This window comes from Equus caballus, chromosome 24 (genome assembly GCF_041296265.1).
Source record: "Equus caballus isolate H_3958 breed thoroughbred chromosome 24, TB-T2T, whole genome shotgun sequence".
In the NCBI taxonomy this organism is placed as follows: Eukaryota; Metazoa; Chordata; class Mammalia; order Perissodactyla; family Equidae; genus Equus; species Equus caballus.
Window position 1 is genome coordinate 49,494,935 of NC_091707.1, and position 22,413 is coordinate 49,517,347.

At 54.9% G+C, this 22,413-nt stretch overlaps 1 protein-coding gene across 3 annotated transcripts in view; it reads right to left on the minus strand.

The window, feature by feature from the left end:
* Positions 1-22,413, minus strand: part of ASB2 (ankyrin repeat and SOCS box containing 2) — a 44,150-nt gene that overhangs the window by 14,208 nt on the left and 7,529 nt on the right. The window contains exons 2-7 of one of the 3 annotated variants that reach the window (XM_070249710.1): positions 18,480-18,938; positions 16,379-16,655; positions 8,308-8,406; positions 5,593-5,759; positions 4,564-4,719; positions 2,137-2,382 (exon numbers count right to left, since the gene is read on the minus strand). In XM_070249710.1, the coding sequence (XP_070105811.1) occupies positions 2,137-2,382; positions 4,564-4,719; positions 5,593-5,759; positions 8,308-8,406; positions 16,379-16,584 (874 nt within the window). In that variant the 5' untranslated portion in view covers positions 16,585-16,655; positions 18,480-18,938. Of the gene's footprint in view, positions 1-2,136; positions 2,383-4,563; positions 4,720-5,592; positions 5,760-8,307; positions 8,407-16,378; positions 16,656-18,348; positions 18,939-22,413 lie in introns of all 3 variants that reach the window. The other 2 variants (XM_070249709.1, XM_001497846.6) reach the window with 2 other exon arrangements.

Sequence of the window (22,413 nt, forward strand, 5' to 3'; positions counted from 1 at the left end):
TGGGAGGAAATAGAATTGGGCTAGCAGTGAAATGTCAGTGAGGGCTGACATCAAAAGCATCTGTTAACCACAGCTCCTCTCTCTCTGGGCATCCTGCTCATCTCAGGCTTCCTGGTAATTTTTGAGTTTCGATGACTGATTTCTGGTGTAGTGGGAAGAGCACAGGCTTTTGCAAGAGGCAAGAACCAGTTGAAGTTTCTGTTTCGTGGCTGAGAACCTCTGGGGCCCCAGGCAGCCTATAGGAGCCTCTGTTTTCTCATCTGTGACCAGGGATCATAGTACCTACCAACCAGCGGTGCTGCGAGGAGTAAAGAGGAGCATGTGAGTAAACGTCTGGGGCAGCCTGAACGTCTGTGTCCCCAAATTCCTATGTTGAGACCTAATCCCCAGTGTGTCTTGGGAGGTGGGGCCTTTGGGAGGTGATTGGGTTGTGAAGGTGGAGTCCCCATGGATGGGATTAGTGCCCGAATAAACGAGACCCCCGAGAGCTCCCTCGCCCCTTCCGGCGCGTGAGGACACAGTAGGAAGACGGCCGTCCGTGACCAGGAGCAGGCTCTCTCCAGCTGTCTACAGGCCACCCCGTCTGTGGCATTCGGTCACGGCAGCCTGAATGCACTGAGACACTCTCCCCGCACAGAGCCTGGCACAGAGAAGGGCTCAGCACAAGCCAGTTCCCGGGGACGGAGGCCCCGGGCACAGGGGCTGGCTCTGGCTCCACCCTGATGGTGCTGACACGGCCGAGCTCCCTAAGTCAAGCTCCCTGGAAGCCGGGACCCTGCCACCAAAGCTGCCTGCTCACACGAGAATCTTTAGATTTGAAAATGGACTCAGCTCTCAAAGAGCACAGACCCTGTCTCAGGGTGTCGGCAGGAGAGCTGCGCAGAGGTTTAGAGTCCACCGGGCCCCCTCGCCCCCTGGGAGCCCTCCTTTGGCCCAGCCCCCTGGCCTGGACTCCCCGGACCCTGCCTGTGCCTCTTTGTTCTCAAGCTGGCAGCCCAGAGTTGTCCCGGCTGCAAGGAGGTGCCTTGGGTCCGTTTTCCCAACTGCTCAGGCACGTGCTGAGTAAGTGGATGCTTATCCGGGCAAATCCCACGCTGGTGACTCTCGAGGCCTTGGTGGCATGGCCGAGTGCAAAGAGCGTGCAGTACACAGTCAGATGCAGTTCGCAATCCTTTAACCTCTCTGAGCCTCAGTGTCCTCATCCACAAAATGGGATGAGGACACTGCCGACCTCCTGCAGCTGTGGGGAAAACCCCACTGGGCTGTTCTGGGGTCATGCTTAGTGCAATGCGTGGCACCTAGTAGGTCCTCAACAAATTATTCCCATTCAGCCCCAGGGTCTGGATTACCTCTGGCCTCTCTGTTGCTAGAGAGGGAGGGTCACTTCCCATGCAGAGAGAAAAGAAATCAAAAGTGTTCTTGGGGGAGACCAGAATATAATGCTCTTTAACCAAAAGAACATATGCTATTGTCTTGGGTCCTTCTGTTACCGGGCCATCATAATGCAGGCACTATTATTTTATTTTGTCCCATTAAGTGAACAAAGATTTTTCACAGGCAAAGAGTGCAAAGACCAGGGTTCAAATCCCAGCTCTGCCATTAATTTGCTGTGTGACCTTAGACAAATAACTTTCCCATCCTGGTCCTTGGTTTCATCACCCATGAAACGAGGACGTGACCCAAATGTTGTCTGAGGTTCCTTTGGCCCTGAAGTGTGACATGGTGAGAAGAGAAGTGGTTGAGGTGTCAGGAGACCCAGAGTCTTGCTAGTTCTACCACTAATTTGCTACGTGACTGTAAATAAGTCACTTCCCCTTTCTGGGCCTCAGATTCCTCATTTTTAAAACGAGGATGTTGGGCTAGATTAGAGATGGTGAATACGTGGCATGTGCGTCACGCCCTCCAAGTTTCTGCCTAATTACAGGCTTCCCTTGTAGATCTCAACACATTTCCCTCTGAGCCTAGACACAGCCTCAGAATCCTTCTCAACACAGCACTCCAGGAGGATACTATTACTCAATCAGAGTATGTCCACAAGATGACACCTAAACTTGCCTTCCCTTAGGGCTGATCTCTGAGGTCCTTCCCAGCTGGGCCCCTTGAGGCCTCCATGACACAGGGACCCCCACCACTCACCGTGCTTGGCCAGGAACCTCAGGGCCTCCAGCTGCCCGCTCTGGGCAGCCACGAACAAGGGAGTGATGCCGTAGGCGTTCTTGGACTCCACCTTGGCGCCTCCGCCCACCAGGATCTCCATGACCGGCAGGTCGTTGCGAGAAACAGACTCGTGCAGCGCCGTCCAGCCTCGGTTGCAGCGGTGGTTGGTGTCCGCGTTGTACTGCACCAGAATCCTCACAGCATCCACGTTCTTGCGCTCACAGGCTGTGCCCGGGGAGAAGCAGGACGGTCAGCAGGGCCCCCGGCAGCACCTGGCCAGCCAAGACTTCATTCATCCATTCGTCCATTCACTCATTCATTCATCAGTCATTCACTCAACAAATACCCACTGGCTCTGTGCTGGGGTTCGAGTCCCTGTGTTAAACCAGGACATACACTAAAAGGAGCAGTAATATTAGCAACGATATTTGCTGATGTGTACATGGCACTGGTTCTGTGCCAGCCACTCTCTTCTAAGCACTTTACAGGATTAACTAATTTCCTTCTCCCAACCACCCTTGAAGGATGGAGTGTTAGGCACAGAGAAGTTAAGTGACTTGCCCAAGCTCACACAGATAGTAAGTGGCAGAACCGGGATTCAAGCCCAGGTAGTTAGGAGCAGAGTCCCTGTCCCCGGAATGTTCCGGGATGCCCCTAACTTGTCTCCCTTTCCAGTGTTACCTGCTTCAGTCCTCCCCACTGCCAGGGCGGGAAGAGGAGGAGGAGGGCAGTGCCATATTCCTGCTCAAACCCCCCGAAGGCTGCTCGCTAAAATTGGGGTAAAATTTCTCTTCTGAGTGCAGCTCGTCTGTCTCGACTGGCTCAGACCTCCCTTTCAAGCTTCCTCTCTCTCCAGACTCTCCCAGCACCCTTGGCTCTGGCCAGACTTTTCACCAGGGAGCTGGGCGTTTGTCCAAATCAACCACCCCCGGAAGATTCTCCAGGCCTGTCGGAAGGAAGGTGAGAAGGAAGAGAGGGGCTGCCCGTGTAGGGCTTCAAACAGAACCCCAGGCGAAGCGCCACACCCCTCTGTGAAACGGAGGTCATAAGACCCTCCTGAGAGGGTGCTGTGGGAGGACAGAGTGAGGTAGTACGTGGAAGGCTCCAGCACAGGGCTTAGCACATAGTAGGAGCACACGCAGGACCAGGCCCACGCTTCGGCTGTGACTCGCCCAGCGTCCTGGGAGTTCTCTCTGGGACAGCCAAGGGTCCTGGTGACGGCTCCGGTGCCCGGGCGGACCTGGGTTCTGGGAGACGTTTCTACTGCGCGTCTGCAGTGGACTCGGTTACGAGCTACCCGGTTCCTGCTTCCCACGGAATGTTCCAGATGCTGGATACAGACATGTGGGAAATCGGGGATTTCTGTCATTTCCATAATGTAAAGCTCTATCATTTTTGCAAGACCCAAGGCTGCTTGCTTAAGCGTGTGGGCATGAGCTAGACGCTTTTTAGCGTGGTAGTTCAGCGTGTGGTGCTAGCGTCCAGACACCGGAGTCTAAATCCCACCTCTGCTGCCCCTGGCTGGCTGTGGGACCCCGGCTACCTCATTTCAGGTCTCTGTGCCTCGGGTCCTCATCGGTAAATTGGGGGTACTGGCGGTGCGTACCTCATGTGTAGATGGATGTGAGGGTAAACAAAGGAACAGCGCCTGGCACAGAGTGAGCGCTCGACCAATGCCAGCTGCTGTGGGTATTCAGACTTTGCCTGGGCACTGCTCAGGCAGCCAGGGAACGTCCTGGATGACGTGCTGAGCAAACCCGGCGTTTTTAATTTTCTTAAACATGCCAGAGGTGCAAATTCTCTCTCATGCCTCTTTGCCTTTGCCTGTGCTGTTCCCCCTGCTTATCCAGCCGGTAAATTTCTCCCGTTCAGGCTCAGCTCAGCACCCTGTTCTGTGGGTGCCCTCCCCCACCTCAGGGCTCCTCCCCTGTGTTCCCAGGTGCCTCAGGCCAAGCTCTTCATCGCCACAAGCTGACTGCCACGTTATCTGTGAGTGGATGCCCACCAGAACGTATCTTTTCATCTCTGAGCCCCTGATGCTCCTCGGGGTGCCTGGCCTGTGGGAGGACTTGGGGATGTTGACTGAATATGTGCACAGACGAACTGAATCATTTGTTACATGAGAGCTGGAGGGGCCAAGGTCAGGGCCGAGTTCCCAGGGCAAACCCAGGAGGGTTAGGAAGGATTATTCTCCTTATTCAGGAGGACGCTGGCTTCAGGGGGCTGGGCATCTGCCCCAGACCAGCAGGGACGAGCAGGGCTGAGTGATCCCACAGCCGGCTGGCTCCTCCGGACACATCCGAAGAGGGTCGGGTCGCCTCCTCCAAAGTAGACCCCTCGGGGGTTATGACTTTGGGAGCAATGCTCCCGGTTGCCCACCCAGTTTCTGGCCCCCCGGGGGCGCACCTTTGTAGAGTGGTGTCTCTCGGGACTTGTTGGAGATGTCGGGCTCAGCTCCGGCCTGGAGCAGCGATTGGAGGCAGTCCAGGTGTCCCCTGCACGTCGCCAGGTAAAGGGCCGTTTCCTCCTGCAGGGTGCGCTGGTCGATGGTTGCCGGGTACGCTGGGGAGGACAGAACAGGAAATTCATGAAGGATGAAGATACCCATCGCCCCCACCACACAGCAGCGGTCCCCTTTCCCTCCCAATTCCGAGGACAGACGTGTGTGGCATCTTCAAAAGTTTACCATCCAGACTGCCCTCATCCTCTTGGCCCTGGGCTCAGTCGCTTTCACAGGGCTGGTTCAGCTTCCTGGTCGTATTAATCCAGCTCAGATGCCACCTCCTCTGGGAAGCCCTCCCGGGTTGGGCCTTCTTATTCTCTGAATGACCCTGTCCTTCCCTTACACTCCCACCAGCAACTGCTGGAAGCTCAGGCTCACGCAGCTATGTCTGCCCTGGAGTGTGGTGGGCTGTCTGGGGTCCATGCTGCTTGAGGGCAGAGGTAACTCCTGCCTGCATGTGGTACCCGACCACATATAGCTTCGGGGAAAGCTGAGGCTCAGAGAGGAGGCCTGATTCGCCCAGGGTCCCACAGCTGTGAGGGATGGCCTTGGCGGGGCACAGGCACAGCTGCAGTATTCTCCACACCAAATCAGCCCCTGGAACATTCTGGAACAAGTTGGCAGTGGCTCTCCCAAAAGTCAGCCCTTCCTCATTCCTTTTCTAGGAATTAGGCTCTCCTGTCCTGGGAGGCCTGGAGAGGAGGCAGCCGGGAACCAAAGAGTGAGGGAGGGTGAGGGTGTTGTGGGTGGGGTAGGGGCAAGTCACTTCTTCTCCCCCAACTTGGTGACTTCAACTCTGCAACCGGGGCGATAACCCTGCCTTGCTCCCCTTGCCAATGTTGTTGTAGGGCAAAGCACACGAAGCTGCAGGAGGAAGGAGCCCTTGGCCCTGCGTCCCGTTCCCGCTCTGGCTGCTCCGGAGCCCCCCTCACCTTGCTGCAGGGCCTTCAGGCAGCTCAGCTGGCCGTAGTAGGCGGCCTCGTGCAGTGGCAGCCAGCCCTCCTTGTTGGGCTCTGCGAGGTTCTTCCCCTCCTTGATCATCGCCTTCAAGGCCTCTTCATCGCCTTCCTTGATGGCCTTTAGCACAGGGTCCACGGGCCTGCGAGACCAAGGGGCGGGTCACTCAGGGCCCAGGCAGGGCTGAAGCGGGGCCAGGCAGCCTCTCTCCCAGAGAGAATGAATGCAGGGCCTGGCCGTGGCGAGGAGCCAGCCGGCTGTGGGATCACTCAGTCCTGCTGGTCCCTGCTGGTCTGGGGCAGATGCCCAGCCCCCTGAAGCCAGCGCCCTCCTGAATAAGGAGAATAATCCTTCCTAACCCTCCTGGGTTTGCCCTGGGAACTCGGCCCTGACCTTGGCCCCTCCAGCTCTCAGCTCCATCACGGCATCCTCAGCCCCACCATCTCAACCTGCCTGCCCAGGTCAGCCTCTCCCTGCCTCTGCTCATAAGGCCTCACATAAGCACAGCCTTTACATGTCTTTGCGTGGTTACTTGACCACTGTCCCTTTGAGACAGAGCTCCTTGGTGGCCGAAAGAGAATTTGGGGACCCCCTCTGTCCCCTTGGCGTCTATTGTTACACCAAGACCATTTCTACCAAGAGGAGTTGGGCACACAGTGCCAGCCTCCAGAGAGATGGATAACCAGCCCCACAGGAGGTTTCAGCGATAATTAAACCCCTTCCCTGAGGGCGACGCTCCCGCATTTACGACGTCGTCCACCTTGTGGCCCGCTGGCCCTTTGAGCAGCTCTGAGACGAAGGCACGGACCCCTCAGAGGGGCAGTCTCTGCAGTGAGCACCTCTCTGGGTTCTTCCCAACTCCCCTCCTTGCTCCTGACCCTTGTCCTCAACCCCAGAACCTTTAGCTGCTGAAAGACTGAAATCCTTAAAGGATTAATAAATGTGAAGCCTTCGCTATTTGAAACTTCTGAATGTCAAAAAGATTTCAGGGCTAATGTGAAATGATAACTTCTTTGCTTGGCTCATGAAAGCCACTTTGTTTGCTCATTCATTCATTCGTTCATACCCTAAGCTCCCTGCCCTCCATCCTTGGAGAGTCAGTGAGGACCAGGACTGCTGTGGCTCCAGATCCACTCCTGGAGAAGGTTCTGCATAAATGGTCCCATTTCCCAGATGGAGAAGGTGAGACTGCGGGCAGGCCTTGTTCCCTGGGCCGTCACCCGCATCAGGGGCCAGGACAGGCCCTTTACCCTCCCAGCGGCTTCCTCCAGCGTGAGCACACTTCCTCCTGACTCTCAGCCTCTCTGGTTATTAATAGCTGCAGCACAGATGCCATTTAAGTTTCAGACCCGGCAAGGATGATGGGTGACTGACCAGATAAGCCCTGAGTCCCCATCAACGCCATCACTGCCACCTTGATGAGTTCCTCTTACCAGCGGCCAGCGCAGCCTCTGTTGGCGTCAGGAAAAGCCCCAGTGGGGTATGTGTCCCGTCCTTCTGGGGAGGGCTCCCGTGGGGCCCCAGCTGAAGTGTAAGAGAGGCGGGCTGGCTGCTCTTGTGGGCGTGACGGGTGGGCAGTGTCATGAGAACACTCCCGGGACCCACACCCAGCGTGGGTCTCGTCCAGCTGCGGGGCACAGACCCTGGAGCTCTCCGGCGCACACTCCAGCGGCTTCTCCGTGGGCTCAGCCAAAGTCCCCACCCCAGGGAGGGTGCAGGGAGGCCGCTGGGGGTGTCAGGCCATCAGAGACTAAGTAGGTAGACAGGACCCTGTAGGCCACTCTGTCCTCTCCAACCTCCTTTCACAGAGAAAGGAGACTCAGAGAGGGACAGCGACTCATGGGCTGTCACACAGGAAGAGGCAGCAGTGCCGAGACTAGAATCTGGGTCTCCCTTTTCCAGGCTGTCAAAATGCCTCCCAGCCGCACCAAGGGCAAGGGAGCGGCAGGGTGTGAAAAGGGCTGGGAGGAGAAACAAAACACTGGCCAGTTGCCTCCTCCCCTCTCTGCCGCATAACTAGAAGGAAATTGGGATTCCAGCGATGGGGCCCCTCTTTTGCTTTTAGCTGCTTCTAGGGTCACTATGGGCGAGCAGAGAATAGCACAGAGCTATTTTCCATGGACCCACCGAGCCCAGCACCCCGGTGCCAGGCAAACAGAACGCCTCCTGCAGCTCAGATTATTCCTGGATTTAGCACCTGGCACTGAACAAATAAGGCAACAAAGCAACTTGAAGCCTGTGGGTGTGGGCGGCGCAGATGTGCTCCGATAAACCCCGCTGATGCATGGGGGAAACTGCGACAAGCAGAGGTGCCTGACTCCTCAGCTTCGGCTCTGAGCTCCTCTGAGTTTCTAGGGCCGTCTCCTGGATCTCCTTCATGCGGGGTCCCCAGATTCAGAGCCCCTGGGGCTCCTCCGGCACACAGGGCCCACACTGGGGGCATTCGGGGTTAATCACAAGCACAGCCGGGCTGGCGGTTCCTTGAGGACGGGAGTCTGTGACCACCAAGTCCAGCTCAGCTGGAGCGGCTGGGTCTCTGGGGGACACACCTGGGAGGGGTGTGCCTGGGAGGTCCCTGCAGAGTGACCACGCTCCTGAGGGCTGTGGGCTTGCCTCCCACCCTCACCCCATCCACCCCAGTCGGGAGAGTGGGCCTGGATGGTCCTGGGGCCGGGGGGGGGGTCACTTACGCCAGCTGGGCGTTCTGGCTGCGGCTGTATTTCTTCATGACCTCTTGGAACAGGCCCATGGGAGCCGAGGCCGGCGGGCTCTCAGGAGGCACAGTGGACCTGGAGGGTGCAGGGCAGGAGTGAAAGAGGGAAAAATACTCTGCATATGAGAAGCGGGTCATGGCTGGAGGCAGAAACGAGGATGGAGGGAGAGCGAGGGGGAGAGACTGACGGACAGACACAGGGCTCTGAACCAAAGCAGATGGCTGGGTCCTCTCTGTGTGCTGGACACAGCTGCTGTGTCTCTGGATTATTTTTGGCCCTTGGAGGAAGCCCTGGGAGATTCAAATGACCATATAAGACAACAATGAGGTTAACCTCACCCCTACTCCCATGGTGCCCCTCCCCAGCCAACCACACAGGAGGCAGATATGAAGCAAGGTGACATTCTTCACCCAGGAAGATGTGAGAAGTGGTCAGGTCTCAGGATGAAAGTGGCTCGTTCTCGGGCCTGGCCAGGATGGGTCCCAACAAAGATGCGCAAGAGATTCATGGGGGTCGGGGCACGGGGCAGCAAAGCTGGGAAGCCAAGCCGGGTCTGTGCCCCCACTCCCACCTCTCTGGCTCCTCATTAGAGGGTCCTGCCATCCCAGGTTCAAACAGAATAGAGGTTCCAGCAAAAGGATGCACAAGGAAGGTCACTGGGGCCAGAGCTTGGAGTCAGACCGACACGAGTTCAAATCCAGGCTCTGACACTTCCTGGCTGTGTGACCTTGAACAGGTTCAACTTTCCTGAGCTTTAGCTTCCAGAACAGCCCGGTCTCAGAAGGCCGGTGAGACCTGAGTGAGTGAATGGTGTAAAATGCTGAGTGGAGGGCCAGGCACAGGGAGGGCTTGACCCATGTCCACCACTCATTTTTTCATTATTCCACCTTTCTGAGCCTCAGTTTCCCACCCCATGAGCTGTTATGAGGATGAGCGGGTGAAAGGTGTTGTGGCCACTCCACAAATCCAGGTCAGTTGGGTTTGTAGTGAGAATGGGGCATGTGGTCCACGCTGGCCCTCAGGTCAGGCCCTGGTGCCATGGACACCCCAGCAGGCTGGATCTGGTCTCCTGTGCCCCTTTGGAGGTGCCCTGTGGGATTAGGGAAGACATTGCTACTGGCAACCGGCACCTCGTGGGGCATGGAAGTGATGGAGCTGTGACCCTGAGAAGGACCCACACTCTTCCAGGACAGGCCAGAACCTACAGATTGTGTGGATACCCTCGGCAAGGCCCGAGCGTGGTGGGAGGGCCAGCGGGCAGAGAGAGAGGGGAAGCACAGCCCATTCCTTTGCTTCAGCTCATCTCGGTGGGGGGCTCCGGGCCAGCCCTCTTCATCCTCCTCATCACTGTCCTAACCTTCGACCTTTCTTGGGTCCCTTCCGCTTGTCACTGCCTACCTTCTCCTGAGCACCCACCAGGTCGAGCTTGGCACCACGACAAGTCCCATTCGTTTGTCCTCATTCATTAGCCCTAGAGCGGGTGCCCATGTCACTGCCTTTTACAGCCGAGGACACTGAAGCTCTGAGGGGTGGCTCGCTGCCCCAGGGTCACATGCAGCGTCGGCTGGTAATCGAGCCGAGAGTCAGACTCGCATCTTCGGCAGAGGTCCTGACACCGTGCTCCCTCCTCCAGGGGCCTGGTCTTCTCCCGGCTCTTCGTCCTCTCTCCAGCTCTCAGGCCTCCACACTGCCAGGCTCTGCCACTTTGAACAAGCCCCTGCTCCTTTTTGTGCCTCAGTTTCTTTGTGTGCAAAATGAGCAGGCAGGACCAGACGGGGGGTTGCCCACCGCCGTTGTGGCCGTGCAGCCTCTGCCGAAATGATCTCGTGTGGAAGCTCAGCGTGTCAAGCGGATCTGAGAGACCACATCCTGGGACGCCGGAAAGCTGCTGGTTCAGTGTCGTCACCCGCACTTGCTCCTGGCCCTGAAAAGGGGAGAGTGCTGGGCAGGCTGGAAGGTGGCCTGGGGCCTTGGCAGTCCCCAGCCCCGTTGTCTTGACAAAGCCCTGGGATTTGTCTCCACATGGTCCTGGGGTCCCGGCCACCTTCATCACTGGTCCATGTGTGGCCCCTCATCACTTATTGTTGCAGAATGTTTTTCGCAGGGTAATACACACTGGTAAAAACCCACGCACCACCCTAAAACTAGGACCTGTCTCTGATTGCATAATCAAAACAGCAACAACAGGACAGTGAGGCTGGTGAGGGTGGCAAAGAGATGGTGATGACATTCCCTTGAGATCGGGCAGGACATCACTCATTTCCATCCTCCCTGCCACCTGGGTGGAGATGGGGGGTGCGTTGTTCCCACTTTGCAGAGGAGGAAACGGACAGACTGAGTTCCACGCAGGAGAATTTCCCAGCTCCCACTCAGTGCCATGCCCCGAACTGGGACCTGGGGAGGCAGATCGATAGGACACTTCTTTTTGTTGATTCCCAAGAGGTTCAGAGGCCAACGGGGTGGGAGACAAGGACACACACAGCCACAGAGCTGCAGGGGAGGGGCTGAAAGAGAGGCCGGAGGACTCGTGCTGGGAGCCCTGAAGTTGGGTACGTGAACTTGGTTTTAGGGGCAGGCAGGATGGGTGCTCCGAGCTGCTGGGTGGTGAGTCTCAAGCTGGAGGGGGAGCCAGGCCCCTGCTGGATTCCGAGCTCTTGCCATCAGGCTGCAGGCCCCGCTTCCCCTTGGGCCCAGAGCAGGGGAATTCCCAGCGCGCTGAGTCATCAGAGGCGAGAGGAGCCTGGCGGGATGTGGGTGCAGGTCATGACCTGGAGGAGGCGAAGGTAGGGCCCCTGCGCTCTGTGTGGGCGAGCAGCTCGGGGGTCAGGAGGGCATCACCACCACCCAGCTTTCAGCAGCCCTGTCCTGGAGTCCAGCTGGTCCCGGCTCCAGACACGAGTGAGGCTCGGGGAGAGTGAGGAGCAGGGCTGTGATGACAATGCCCCTAACCTCTCAGTGAGCCCTGTCTGAGTTAGTAAGAAGCCCAGGCCAGCCCCAGGAAGTGTATTAAATTGGGCTGGACCTGGCTGAACGCAGGTGGCAAGCAAGCATCTTACTAGTGGAGGGAGCTAACAAATCAAGGGGCTCCTCCATCCCCCCACCAGGCGGGGTCCCGTATTTGTTCTCTCACTGGTCCTCAAACCAATCCCACATCAAGCACGGGTGTCATGACTGGCACACTGCCTGGCACACAGTAGGTGCTGGATAAACTTAAATGAAGGAAATAAAACAAACGAAAGCCTTTGAAGGAGTGATATCCCACATGGCATTCTTGGTGCCATGTCGTTTCACCCCAAGACCTCAGATGCCTGGAGGATCAGCCCCTCCCTCTTGAGTAGAGGGAGGAAGAGCTCATATGGTGGAGCCAGCTCCACCCCCATTCCCACAGGTCTCTGGAGTCAGCCTCCCACCTGGAGAGTTCTGCGTCTCCCTCACCCACTGGCCAATCCATCCTCCCTGGGCTGGCCAGAGAGGAATCGCACGTGGAGAACATGTGCTCAGAGCTGCAGCCACTTCTGCCTTCCCATCACTAGCTGAGATGTGTTGGGTGCTGGCTATGTACCAAGATGTGATAGGCACACGGCCCAAAGCACCTCATTTCATCCTCTAGTCCACTTTGCGAAGGGGATGCAATTGGCTCCCTTTTGCAGATGAGGAAACTGAAACTCAAAGAGGGCTGCTTCCTCTAGCCTGTTTGGTGAACTCCTATTTATCCTGCAAAGCCCACCTCCTTGAGTAAGTAAGTCGACACTTTCTATGTCCCTCTGAAACCAAGGCAAGCCTCTTGGCTGCGCCCTTCCTATTGGGTCATTAGGTACCTGGGCCTTTACCCTCATTAGACTGTGAACTTGGGGAGGGCAGAGACCAGGCCTGATCGACGTCCAGGTACGGAGAAGGCACTGGCCCATCAGAAGTGCACAGTAAGTGTGCGTGGCTTGATTTGAATTGTTTGCTGCTGTGCACACATCAGCCCAAGCGAGTTCCTGCTTCTTGCTTTCTTCCTTTATTTTCTTAGAAATGTAACCTTAAATAAATTGCAGAAGTTTAAACACTGTGAAGACCCAGCTTCCTGGACCAGCTCTGGCTGGTCCATCACGGCAGCCTCGGGGCCCCGCTTTCACAAGTGCACGGACCCCACTTCTCCCTGGGATGGGCAGCTGGGGCTGCCTGAGTGTTGGCACCCTCAGTGGGCCGAGGCCTGGCGGTGCTCCTCGTGCATGTTTCCAATGGCATCCCTCACATCACAGTGGGGGAGAAGCCAGTGGGAAAAGGGCTTCTCTGGGATGCTGATCTGCCTTTCATCTCTAGGATCCCAAAGACTCAGCTGACCTTTATGTCCACAGTCGCCATTTTGTCACAAGATGATAACAATAAATTACATTCCTAGAGAATTTTATTGGTTTCCAAGTGCACTTGTTTGTCTAAAAACATTCACTGGGCACCTGCGATGACCCAGGCTCTTGCTGGGCACTGAGCATACAAACATACAGTGAGCAATGTCTGCTCCCTGACCCCAAGGAGGTCACACGGTGCAGTTGGGGACACTCTCAGGAGGCCAGATAATTCCCTCCTGGGGTGACATGAAAGGCAGTCAGGCCATGGGCACTCAGCGAGGCAGGAGGGGAGGTCCATTCAAGCTGTGGGGTTTGGGGAAGGCTCCCACACCTGCCTTATCTTATTTGCGTTTCATAAGAACACTGCTCGGTGGGCTAGGTAAGGTTTTGTTATTGCCATTTTAGGGATAAGGCTGTTGGGGATCAGAAAGGTTAAGTAATTTGCCTAAGGTCACACAGCAAGTAAGTGACAGAGGAAGAATTCCAACCTCCAAACCCACTTCTTTTTCCACTCTCATCTGCTGCCTCTTCATTCATTCCTTTATTCACCCATTCATTCGCTCACAGACAGCTATTGGGTGTTGCCATGGATCAGGCACTGTGTGCTACACACGAGGCTTCACACTAGAAGATGGTGAGGCCCCTGGCCTCAAGGAGTTGCCAGGAGATTTTCACATATTTAGGAATATGAGGTAACTATTCAGGTTCAAAATGGATGCGGCTTGAACCAAAAAGCCTGACATGGCCTATCAAACATACTTCGTACCTCTGCTTAACCATCTGTCCCGGGTTAGTCCCTTTCCCAACATCACGGTCGTGTTGACCTGCTAATACCTTTGAAACTTTCACGAAAATGTGTCCCGGGTGTGTTTAACGCATGTTCTTTGTTCTAAAAAGACGTAAGGCTGTACTGAAAACCCTGCTTCTCCAGAACGCTTTCTAAGGCGTTCCCGGGTGATAATCCGCACTCCGGCTCAAGTAAACTCACCTTATTTCTCTTATCTATAGGATGGTTGTTGGTTATTTTGCGTCGACAGAGTTCACAGGTTAATGGCAGAAACAAGTACATAGAAATTGTAAGTTGCGGTCAGGGCAGTGAAGGACACAGCCAAGCGAGGAGGGAGGGGCAACCGGCTTGACCCAGGAGGGCGGCCAGGCAGGATGCTGAGGAGGTGACATTTCACCTGAGGCCTGAAGGATGAGGAGGAGCCGGCCGTGTGGAGCCCTGGGGACACGTGTGATGTCCTGTTCCTACACCTGCTCTGGGTCTGTGTGGATGGAAGCTGCGATATTCAGGGGTAGACGTGAAGAAGAACTCCACCGGGCCCTGTACATACTGTAAGTCCGTGTCTGGGTGTGAGAGCACAAGCCTGTGTGTCTCAGGTCTTTGGGGACCCTGAGCCTCCGTGAGTGCGAGGCGGGTGTAATGAGACCAAACCGCACTTCAAGGTGGAGGAGGGAGAGGAAGCAGAAAGAGGCCTTTGCAGAATCAGCAGAGCGGGTTACGACTCTGAACTTCAGAGCAGGCCAGGCTGTGGTTCTGTCCCTGGCCCCACCGTGCCCGTATTTTCTCATGTACAAAACGGGCACAGAAACATCCCGCTTGGGCAGCTGTTGTAAGGATCGGTGCCGGGCGCACGGGACGCACTCAGCGTGCACTGAGGGGGAGGAGAATTACACTGAAAGTCGTAGCAAAGGGATTCGCTTCCCAGCGAGACAAACTCCAGCCTCCTTCCAGAGACGAGGGGACAGAACCCAGCCCAGGAGGTTTCAGGTCACAAAAGCAAGGAGATGAAGGCTGAATCCTTGTCCCCTACGGCCCTTGTGCCTGGATCTTGGGGGGGCGGGCCGCATGACCTTGGCTAAGTCGTTTCACTTCTCCGTGAGAGCTTTGTTGAGGAGTCTGGGTGAGTGTTTATGCCCCACGGTGGGTGTCTGCTTCCTTACCAGCGAGAGGAGAGAGGAGGTCGGGGCCAGACCTCAAGGGCCTGCTCAGTTCTAATGATTTTAAGTGTCCCCAGGACTTCCAGGGGGGCTCCCGTGCTGGGGAGAAGGCTGCAGGTGCCGCTGGCCGGGCCGGCTTGAGCAGCAGGCCCAGTGGAGCAAGGACGCTCTTCCGTCTATCTGATCTCCTCCTGAGACAGAGGAACCTGTGGTCTGGCTTCGGCTGAGCCGGCCAGAACAGGAACCAAGGCCCCCTAGAGCACCCTCACAAGTTCTAGGCTCTGGGCTTCTGCTTTGCAGGTTGGGTCACAGAATGGGACGTCCTCAGGGGCCGCTCAGGAACCGGGAGCCTTTCCACTCCTCCAGCTGCCCGAGGAGGCTGCCGGCCTTCCCCTGTAACGGGGCTCCTCAGGGCCAGGCATCCCCGGCCTCTGCCCAGCCTGCCCAGCGGAGGTGGGCCAGCCTCGGGAAGGCCAAAGTCATTTGGGGAAAACCCTGCTACGTTTCCTCAGGGGACGGGTCTGAGACACACTGTCACCCACCTTCATCCCTGTCAACTGGGACTGGACACTGGACAAAGTCTATTTGTCATTGCTGCTGCTGTTACTATTACTCTTATTAGAGAAGGAAGCTGAGGTTCAGAGAAGCCCAAGGTCACACAGGGAGTCAGCTGGCTGCTGGAGACAACGAGACTTGAGGCCATGCCCCAAGGTAACACGAACACAATTGTCACAGCAATTCCCATCCTCCTGCCACCAACCCGCAAATATACACTTGACTTGGACGCAGTGGTGAGCAAAAGCATTTTTAAAATTTATGTATTTCTCTTCTAAAAGCATTTTAAGACTCAATACTTAATTACTCCTCTGGCTCCACCTCCTACAGGGGAGGTGTCCTCTAGATCGGCACGGTCCAATGCAGGAGTCGCTGGCCATAGATGGCTAGTAAGCCCTCGAGACGTGGCTAGTCCGAATGAAGATGTGCTGTGAGCGCAAAATATGCACTAGGTTCCGAAGACTTGGTATGAAAAAAAGAATGTAAAAATCTCATTCGTAATTTTTGTATTGATGACACGTGGAAATGATAGTATTTTGGACATCAATTAATTTTAACCTGTTTCTCTTTACGTTTGAATGTGGCTATAGGGTATTCACAGTTGCACGTGTGGGATTGCAGTTGTGGCTCACGCCATGTTTCTGTCAGTGTGACATGGCGCCGCTCTAGATGGTCCTGCTTCTGGGGTGATGAGGTCGTGCCGAGACTGGGGAGCCAGAGCAAGGAGGCAGGACGGCCCTGCTGGGCGGACGGCATTCGCTTCTCAGACACGTTTTCCCAGGGAGACTGCATAGAGGGGTTTGGAAGCCCTGGCCAGACTCAGAACATCGGTTCTACTGTATTCAGACATAAAGCCAGCAGTGCAAGGCCAAGCCATGGGCTTTGGAACCAGATAGTTCCAATCTCTGCCTCACCACCTACTCGCTGTGTGACCTTGAACCAGTTACTCAGCCCTGAGCTTCAGTTGGCTCATCTGTAAAATGGGAATATAGCATCGAGCCTCCTAGAAGGTCCTTAAGAGGATTCAGTGAGTTCAAGTGTGTGTAGCACCTAACACAGTGCTTGGCACCGTCAGAGCTCAGTAAGTTCAGATAACAAATATAATCCACTAAAGTGATAAAGGGCATCCTAGAGACCGGGATAATTTAGCCTTGGGTTAACAGTGTTTGGCATCTGCACTCAGTGGATGCCCCAGCTGGCTTCTCCTTGCTCACCTGGTCCATGGGTAGAAATGGGCAGGTTGGCGGTTGACACGCGTGGACACAGTGGGCTCAGCAGTGGTAGGGCCCCGAGTCTTGTCAGCCAGGCTCTGCTCAATGGCCATCTGGACCAGCTCATCTTCACTCAGGCTGCTGTACAGGCTGTACTCCTCGCGCCCGATGGTACGCTGTCCGCCCCGAGAACGGATCTCCGTGGCCATCCTCCTCACCTCTCACCCCAGCCTCCAGGAGAGGCACTCCGTGGGAGGAGGAAGCAGCAAATCAGAAGACCCTGTGAAGAGACCAGAACCATCCTGGTCACTAGCAGATTTGCAAGATAGCGATGTTGACCCACAGGGAAGGCTGTACCATCTTCTGGCAATCACACAATCATTTTTTATGCATTCGTTTTGTCATATGATCCGCTCAACCACTCATTCATCTACACGTCCATCTACCCGACCACTCACCTGTTCGCCAATCCACCCACTTATCTAACCATCCATCTAACCATCCACCCATCTGTCTAGTTATTCATCCTCCCATGCACCCATCTGTCTATCCAGCCACTCATTTATCCGTCCACGCTCCCATCTGTCCACTTATCCGTCCATTTATCCAACTGTCTGTTCATCCATCCATTCAACTATCCATACTTCTATCCATCCACTCATGTGTTTATCATCCAACCATCTACTAATTCCTCTGTTATCCATCCTCTGATGCATCCGTCCACCTACCCTTCCACTTATCCATCTATCTTCCCCTCTATCCATCTATACATCTATCTTTCCAACAAACCATCCACCATTCATTTTTCCTTTCTGGACAGCCTATCTATACAAGTATGCATGCATCATTAAGTGAGAGATTATTTATTGAGCACCGACTGTATGTCAGGCACTCTTCTAAGCGCTGTGATCCAACAATGATCCCTGCCTCCATGGAGCTTACACAACAGAGCTTATACGCCTTCATTCCGATTGTCCACCAACACCCTGTCCGGGCTCTTCCCCATTTCTCTGCACTGTTCCAGAGCTGAGAACGCTAGAGATGGATCAGGCGCCGGCCCACTCCTTCAGATCACATGACACAGTTAAAATCAGTTAACTTGCCATGTTAATTCCAGGGACTCTCTTCTTAAAAAAAAAAAAAAAATGCCTCGAGGAGAAATGGACTTTGGTTGAGTCAACTGCTTTCAGGAAATCAACTAAGCCTGATTTTCATTCCGTCAACTAAGCTGACACGCGGTGTGACTGTAGGTCAATGGCTCTTAGCCCTGGCTGGACGTTAGAATCACATGAGGTCTTTTTAAAAATATCCAAAATGCCAGTGCTATAATTTGGTTTGTTCGGCAAACATTCACCCCATTCCCCTTGGAGGCAGAGTGCCCCCCACTCACTCACTGAGATTGGTCTTGGCCGTGTGACTTGCTCTGGCCGGTGACTGTTGGTGGAGAATAAATGCTGATTTGGGATGCTTTGTTATGCCACATTCTTGTGGCTGTAGTTTACTGATACCCAAAAGATTACTTCACAAAGAGGACATCCAAATGGCCAACAACCAAACGCAAGGGTGCTGCACTGCACAAGTGTTTGGGAGAAACTCAAATTAAGACCCCAATGCAATACCACTATACACTCACCAGAGTGGCTCAAGTGAAAAAGGACGGGAAACACCAAGCACTGGGGAGGATGTGAGCAAGTGGAACGCTCAACACCATTGGTGGGCGGGTGAAATGGTAAAACCACTTTGGAAAATTGATGGCATTTGCTAAAGCTAACCATACCCACATCCTGTGACCCAAACATCCCACTCTTAGCTCTATGCCCAAGAGAATTGCGTACGTGTGTTCACCAAAAGACAGTCCAAGAATATTCATAACAGCGCCACTCATAATAAACCCAAACGGACACTCCCCAGTGTCTATCAACATTTGAATGGATTACTGCACGTGGTGTGTTCTCCGGATGACTAGCACGCACCAGTGAAATCGACACGTGGCCACTACACACAACAGGATGAGCGTCACAAACCACAGCGAGCAAGTTGGATAGTGAAGAATGTATATACACGATTCAATTTACATAAAGCTCAAGAACAGGCAAAACTAAACTGTGGTGCTGGAAGTCCGAATGGCGGTTCCCTTTGGGAGGACACACACGAGAGAGACTTCCGGGGAGCCAGTCATGCTGTGTTTCTCGATCTCAGTGGTCACGTGGCTGGTTGGTTCATTTCCTTTGTGAGCATCCCTGGAGCTGCTCGAGTCTGACTGGTGCACTCTCTGTGAGCAACTTCTACTGCGATAACATAGCTACTTAAAAATAGATGAAGTCGGGTCTTGGGGCCGGCCTGGTGGCACAGTGGTTAAGTGCGCATGTTCCACTTCTCGGCGTCCCAGGGTTCGCCACTTCGGATCCCGGGTTGTGGACATGGCACCACTTGGCAAGCCATGCTGTGGCAGGCGTCCCACATATAAAGTAGAGGAAGATGGGCACGGATGTTAGCTCAGGGCCAGTTTTCCTCAGCAAAAAGAGGAGGATTGGCAGCAGATGTTAGCTCAGGGTTAATTTTCCTCAAAAAAAAAAAATATATATATATATATAAAATCAGTTATAAAAAGTATCGGTGTTTGGGCCCCATCTCCGACCAATTAAGTCGGGACCTACCCTCTCTGAAGGGGCCCCCAGGTGGTGGGGAGCCACCACTTTAGAGAATGACCAGTCATAAATTGCAAGTAGAGGTGGGACAGCCGTGGGGGGGAGGGGACAAGGGGTGGCACCAGACACAGCCATTGATAGATATTCCTTTGTCCAATTCCTGTTTCAGTCCTGAGAGTAACAACTATTGCCCTATAAAGCTCTAGCAAACGAGAGTTGTTATTATTAAACAAATCTGGGCTCTTCCAAACCTGAGAGGAGGCTGCAGACCCTGAAGACGGCAGATGGGCTGTGCGAGGGCATTTGGGGACCATGACGGTTCTTTGCTCTGCCAGTCCTTCCTGATGCTCTCCCTCCACTGGCTCCTCTCCACCGATTCTGCCTGACTCAGGCCTTGATTTTTCCTGCCTGGCCTCAGCCCACCCACCCACTGTCAGCTCTGGTGCCCCGCACCCCAGACCTCACCAAGTCCCTTCTCTGCCTAAGAGAACAAAGCCTGCGCCCCTTGCCCTGGCCTTTGAGTCCTTCGAAATCTAGTCCTCACCCTCTGGTCACCCTCTTCCTTCGCACACCAGACCTGACCTTCCAGGTAAGGCAAGGACACCCCCAAGCCACCTGTGGTTCCCACTCCATTGCCCTTGCTTGGGCTGTGCCTAACACATCCCCCTCTGTTCTACACTCTTAGAACTCCTTCTCATCCCTCAAGGCCCAGAGCGAGTGCTTCCTCTTCCAGGAAGCTTGCCCAGATTCTTCTGAGAAGTGTTCCGACACTAGAACTTCTCCCTCTGGGCTGTGGTCAGTAGTTCATGTGTGGACATGACCCCAGATCCTCTTCCCCAAGGCTAGTGCCTTATGCAAAGAGAAGGCCCAGTGAAAGTTAACCGCGCTGGTGCCCAATGTCTCCAGAATGGTAGGGTGTGGCAAACCCTCTTGACGGCCCGCCCAACAGCCATTTCTCCCATCTTCTCTGCCAGCAGACCCTGGCTTTGCTCAGCAACAGCGTGCCCTCTCCCATGGATGAAGCATGATTGTTCCAAGCCAAGTGGGACAATCTTGCTGTCCCCTTGGCCAGTGACCAGTTTAAGAGTGGACATGTAGCTCAGTTTTGTCCAAAGAGACATAAAGGAAATTCTGCTGGGGTCTCCTAGGAAGGACTCTCCTTTTCCTAATACAAGGGAAAGCTGTGAAGGAAATGACTCCTCACCCAACTCCTGCTTTGTACTTAGAGGACTTGATGCTTGGAGCAGTGGCAGCCATCTTGTAACCATGAGGGGGACAGTGTTGATACAATGAGTTTGACAGAGTTAATGATAGGTCTTCTGGGTCCTTCGTTATATTCTAGAGCTGCTAAACCCATGCTGAGTCTGCCCACCCGGGCCTGCTTGTTAGGTAAAGACAGAAGATCCTTATGGTTTAAGCCAGTGTTAGTTAACACATAACGTATATAACAGTGACTATTACATGCAGTCAAAACTGTCATAACGCATGGTTCTCAGGCCTGGCTGAGAGTCCCGAAAACAGACCAAGGCCCTGGTCCCACCCAGACCACGAACTCGAAGCCACCAGGGCTGAGGCCCAGGCACGGCCGTGTCCAGGGCTTCCCTGACAATATGAGCATGCAGCCAGGGCTGAGAGCCACTGCTCCAGATCCGTATTCGGGCGGCTGCCCTGTGTTCCACACCAAAATCATTTGTGCCTGATGTTTGGGGTGTTGTTATTATTATTATTTTGCAGCAGTAGCATCACCAATGTCACTTTGGTTTATTATGAACAGAGCCCAAGACTGGGGATCAAGAGATGAGTTCACGTCCCAGCTCAGCCTCAGGCACCTCTCTTCCTTCTTGGGCCCTGGGTTTTTCCATCCATTAAATGGGAGGATGGACAAGGGCCCTGCCATCCTGACAGGGGGCACCATGAAGCTGGGTGGTCCCACCCCAGCTGTTCAGGTCTGGCTTCCTGCCCCGTCCCTGCTTCCCTGTGGCTGAGGTCCCTGCAGGTCTGGTGGGCCCAGGTCGGCCTTCAGGGGGGTGGGGAGGGGGCTCTGCCCAGTGAGGAAGGACACCCTCAGCTTCTCCAGGGCCAGGGTCTGGCTCTATCCCCCAGCTGGCATAAGGCAGGGCTCAGTGCATAGGGTGCTACACTGACCGGAAGGGTGGATGCCCAGTGCCTGGCCCAGCATCAAGGTGCCCCCATCTGAGGGCATCTGCTCCAGGACAGGGGAGAAGGGGGACGAGCACTGGACTCAGAGTCAGAGGCCTGGCTTAGAGTCTCCATGCTGATGCTGGAGTGCTTTGTGACCTCAGCCAAGTCCCTGTCCCTCTCTGGGCTTAGTTTTCCCATTGCAAAAGGTGGGTTTTGGCCACAAGTTTTCCAAGGGCTCTTCTAGTTCTAAAGCTCTACAACTCAGTGAGATGTTTGGTTTAGCCCTGTGCTATTGAACTTCAAACTGTCTGTCCTGGGGGTCCCCTATGCCCACCTTAACAGGTCCACCATATGTAAAGAGCTTAGTGTTGGTCATGGGGGAATAGGGACCTGGACGGGAGTGGAAGGATCTCAGATCTGGATGTCAGGAATCCTAGGATCTAGTTTCACTTCTGAAACTTACTAGCTGTGTGACCTTGGTCAAGCCACTTCCCCTTCCTGGGCCTTGGTTCCTTTATCAGTGAAAATGGGAGCTTGACAACCCTCCTCGCCATGTTGTAGGAGCAACACATGGGCTGGGGCATGCACGGGCAGCTTGTGAGGGGTAGAGCAAGCATTGACCGGGATCCTTCCAGCCCCTCACCCAAGGTGGCTGTCGGCCCTGCGGCCTGGCGTGGGCTGATCGGAGGCGTGTGGACAGCTCCCGGCTACCGTGCCTCTTCCCAGCCCAGGCACCTATGGGACGCGAGGGCAGCCAGGTGACGTCCCCTGGAACCGCCAACCTCCTGCAGCTAACTCAGACTCACCAGCCCTCCCCCTTGGGTAGACCACGTCCGCAGACTTTTCCATTTGTCGCTTATTTCATGGCGTTGCCGTGACAACAGCCCCCAGAAGGCAAGAACATTTTTTGTTGAATTAACTTATTAATTCTTCAGCACTCCTGCTCCTTCCAAAAGGACTTGATGCCACCACGTGATTGCTCCCATTTCACAGATGAGACAGTCAGGGCAAGAGGAGGGTTCGCTCCACACACATGGGTTCTGAGCAGACAGGGGCGACCTTGCCGTCCTGGTCCAGCCTGTGCAGCGAGCACCACACCAGGCCCTCGGCCCACGCAGACGAAGGCACACACGGATGAGTGAGGTGAGGGCTGACTTTGAAGGGACCGTGAGGGAGAGGGTCTCTGCCTCTGAGACGGCGAACTCCCGCCCTCCACTGTGGGCAGTGATGTCTCTTGCTTTTCCCGCT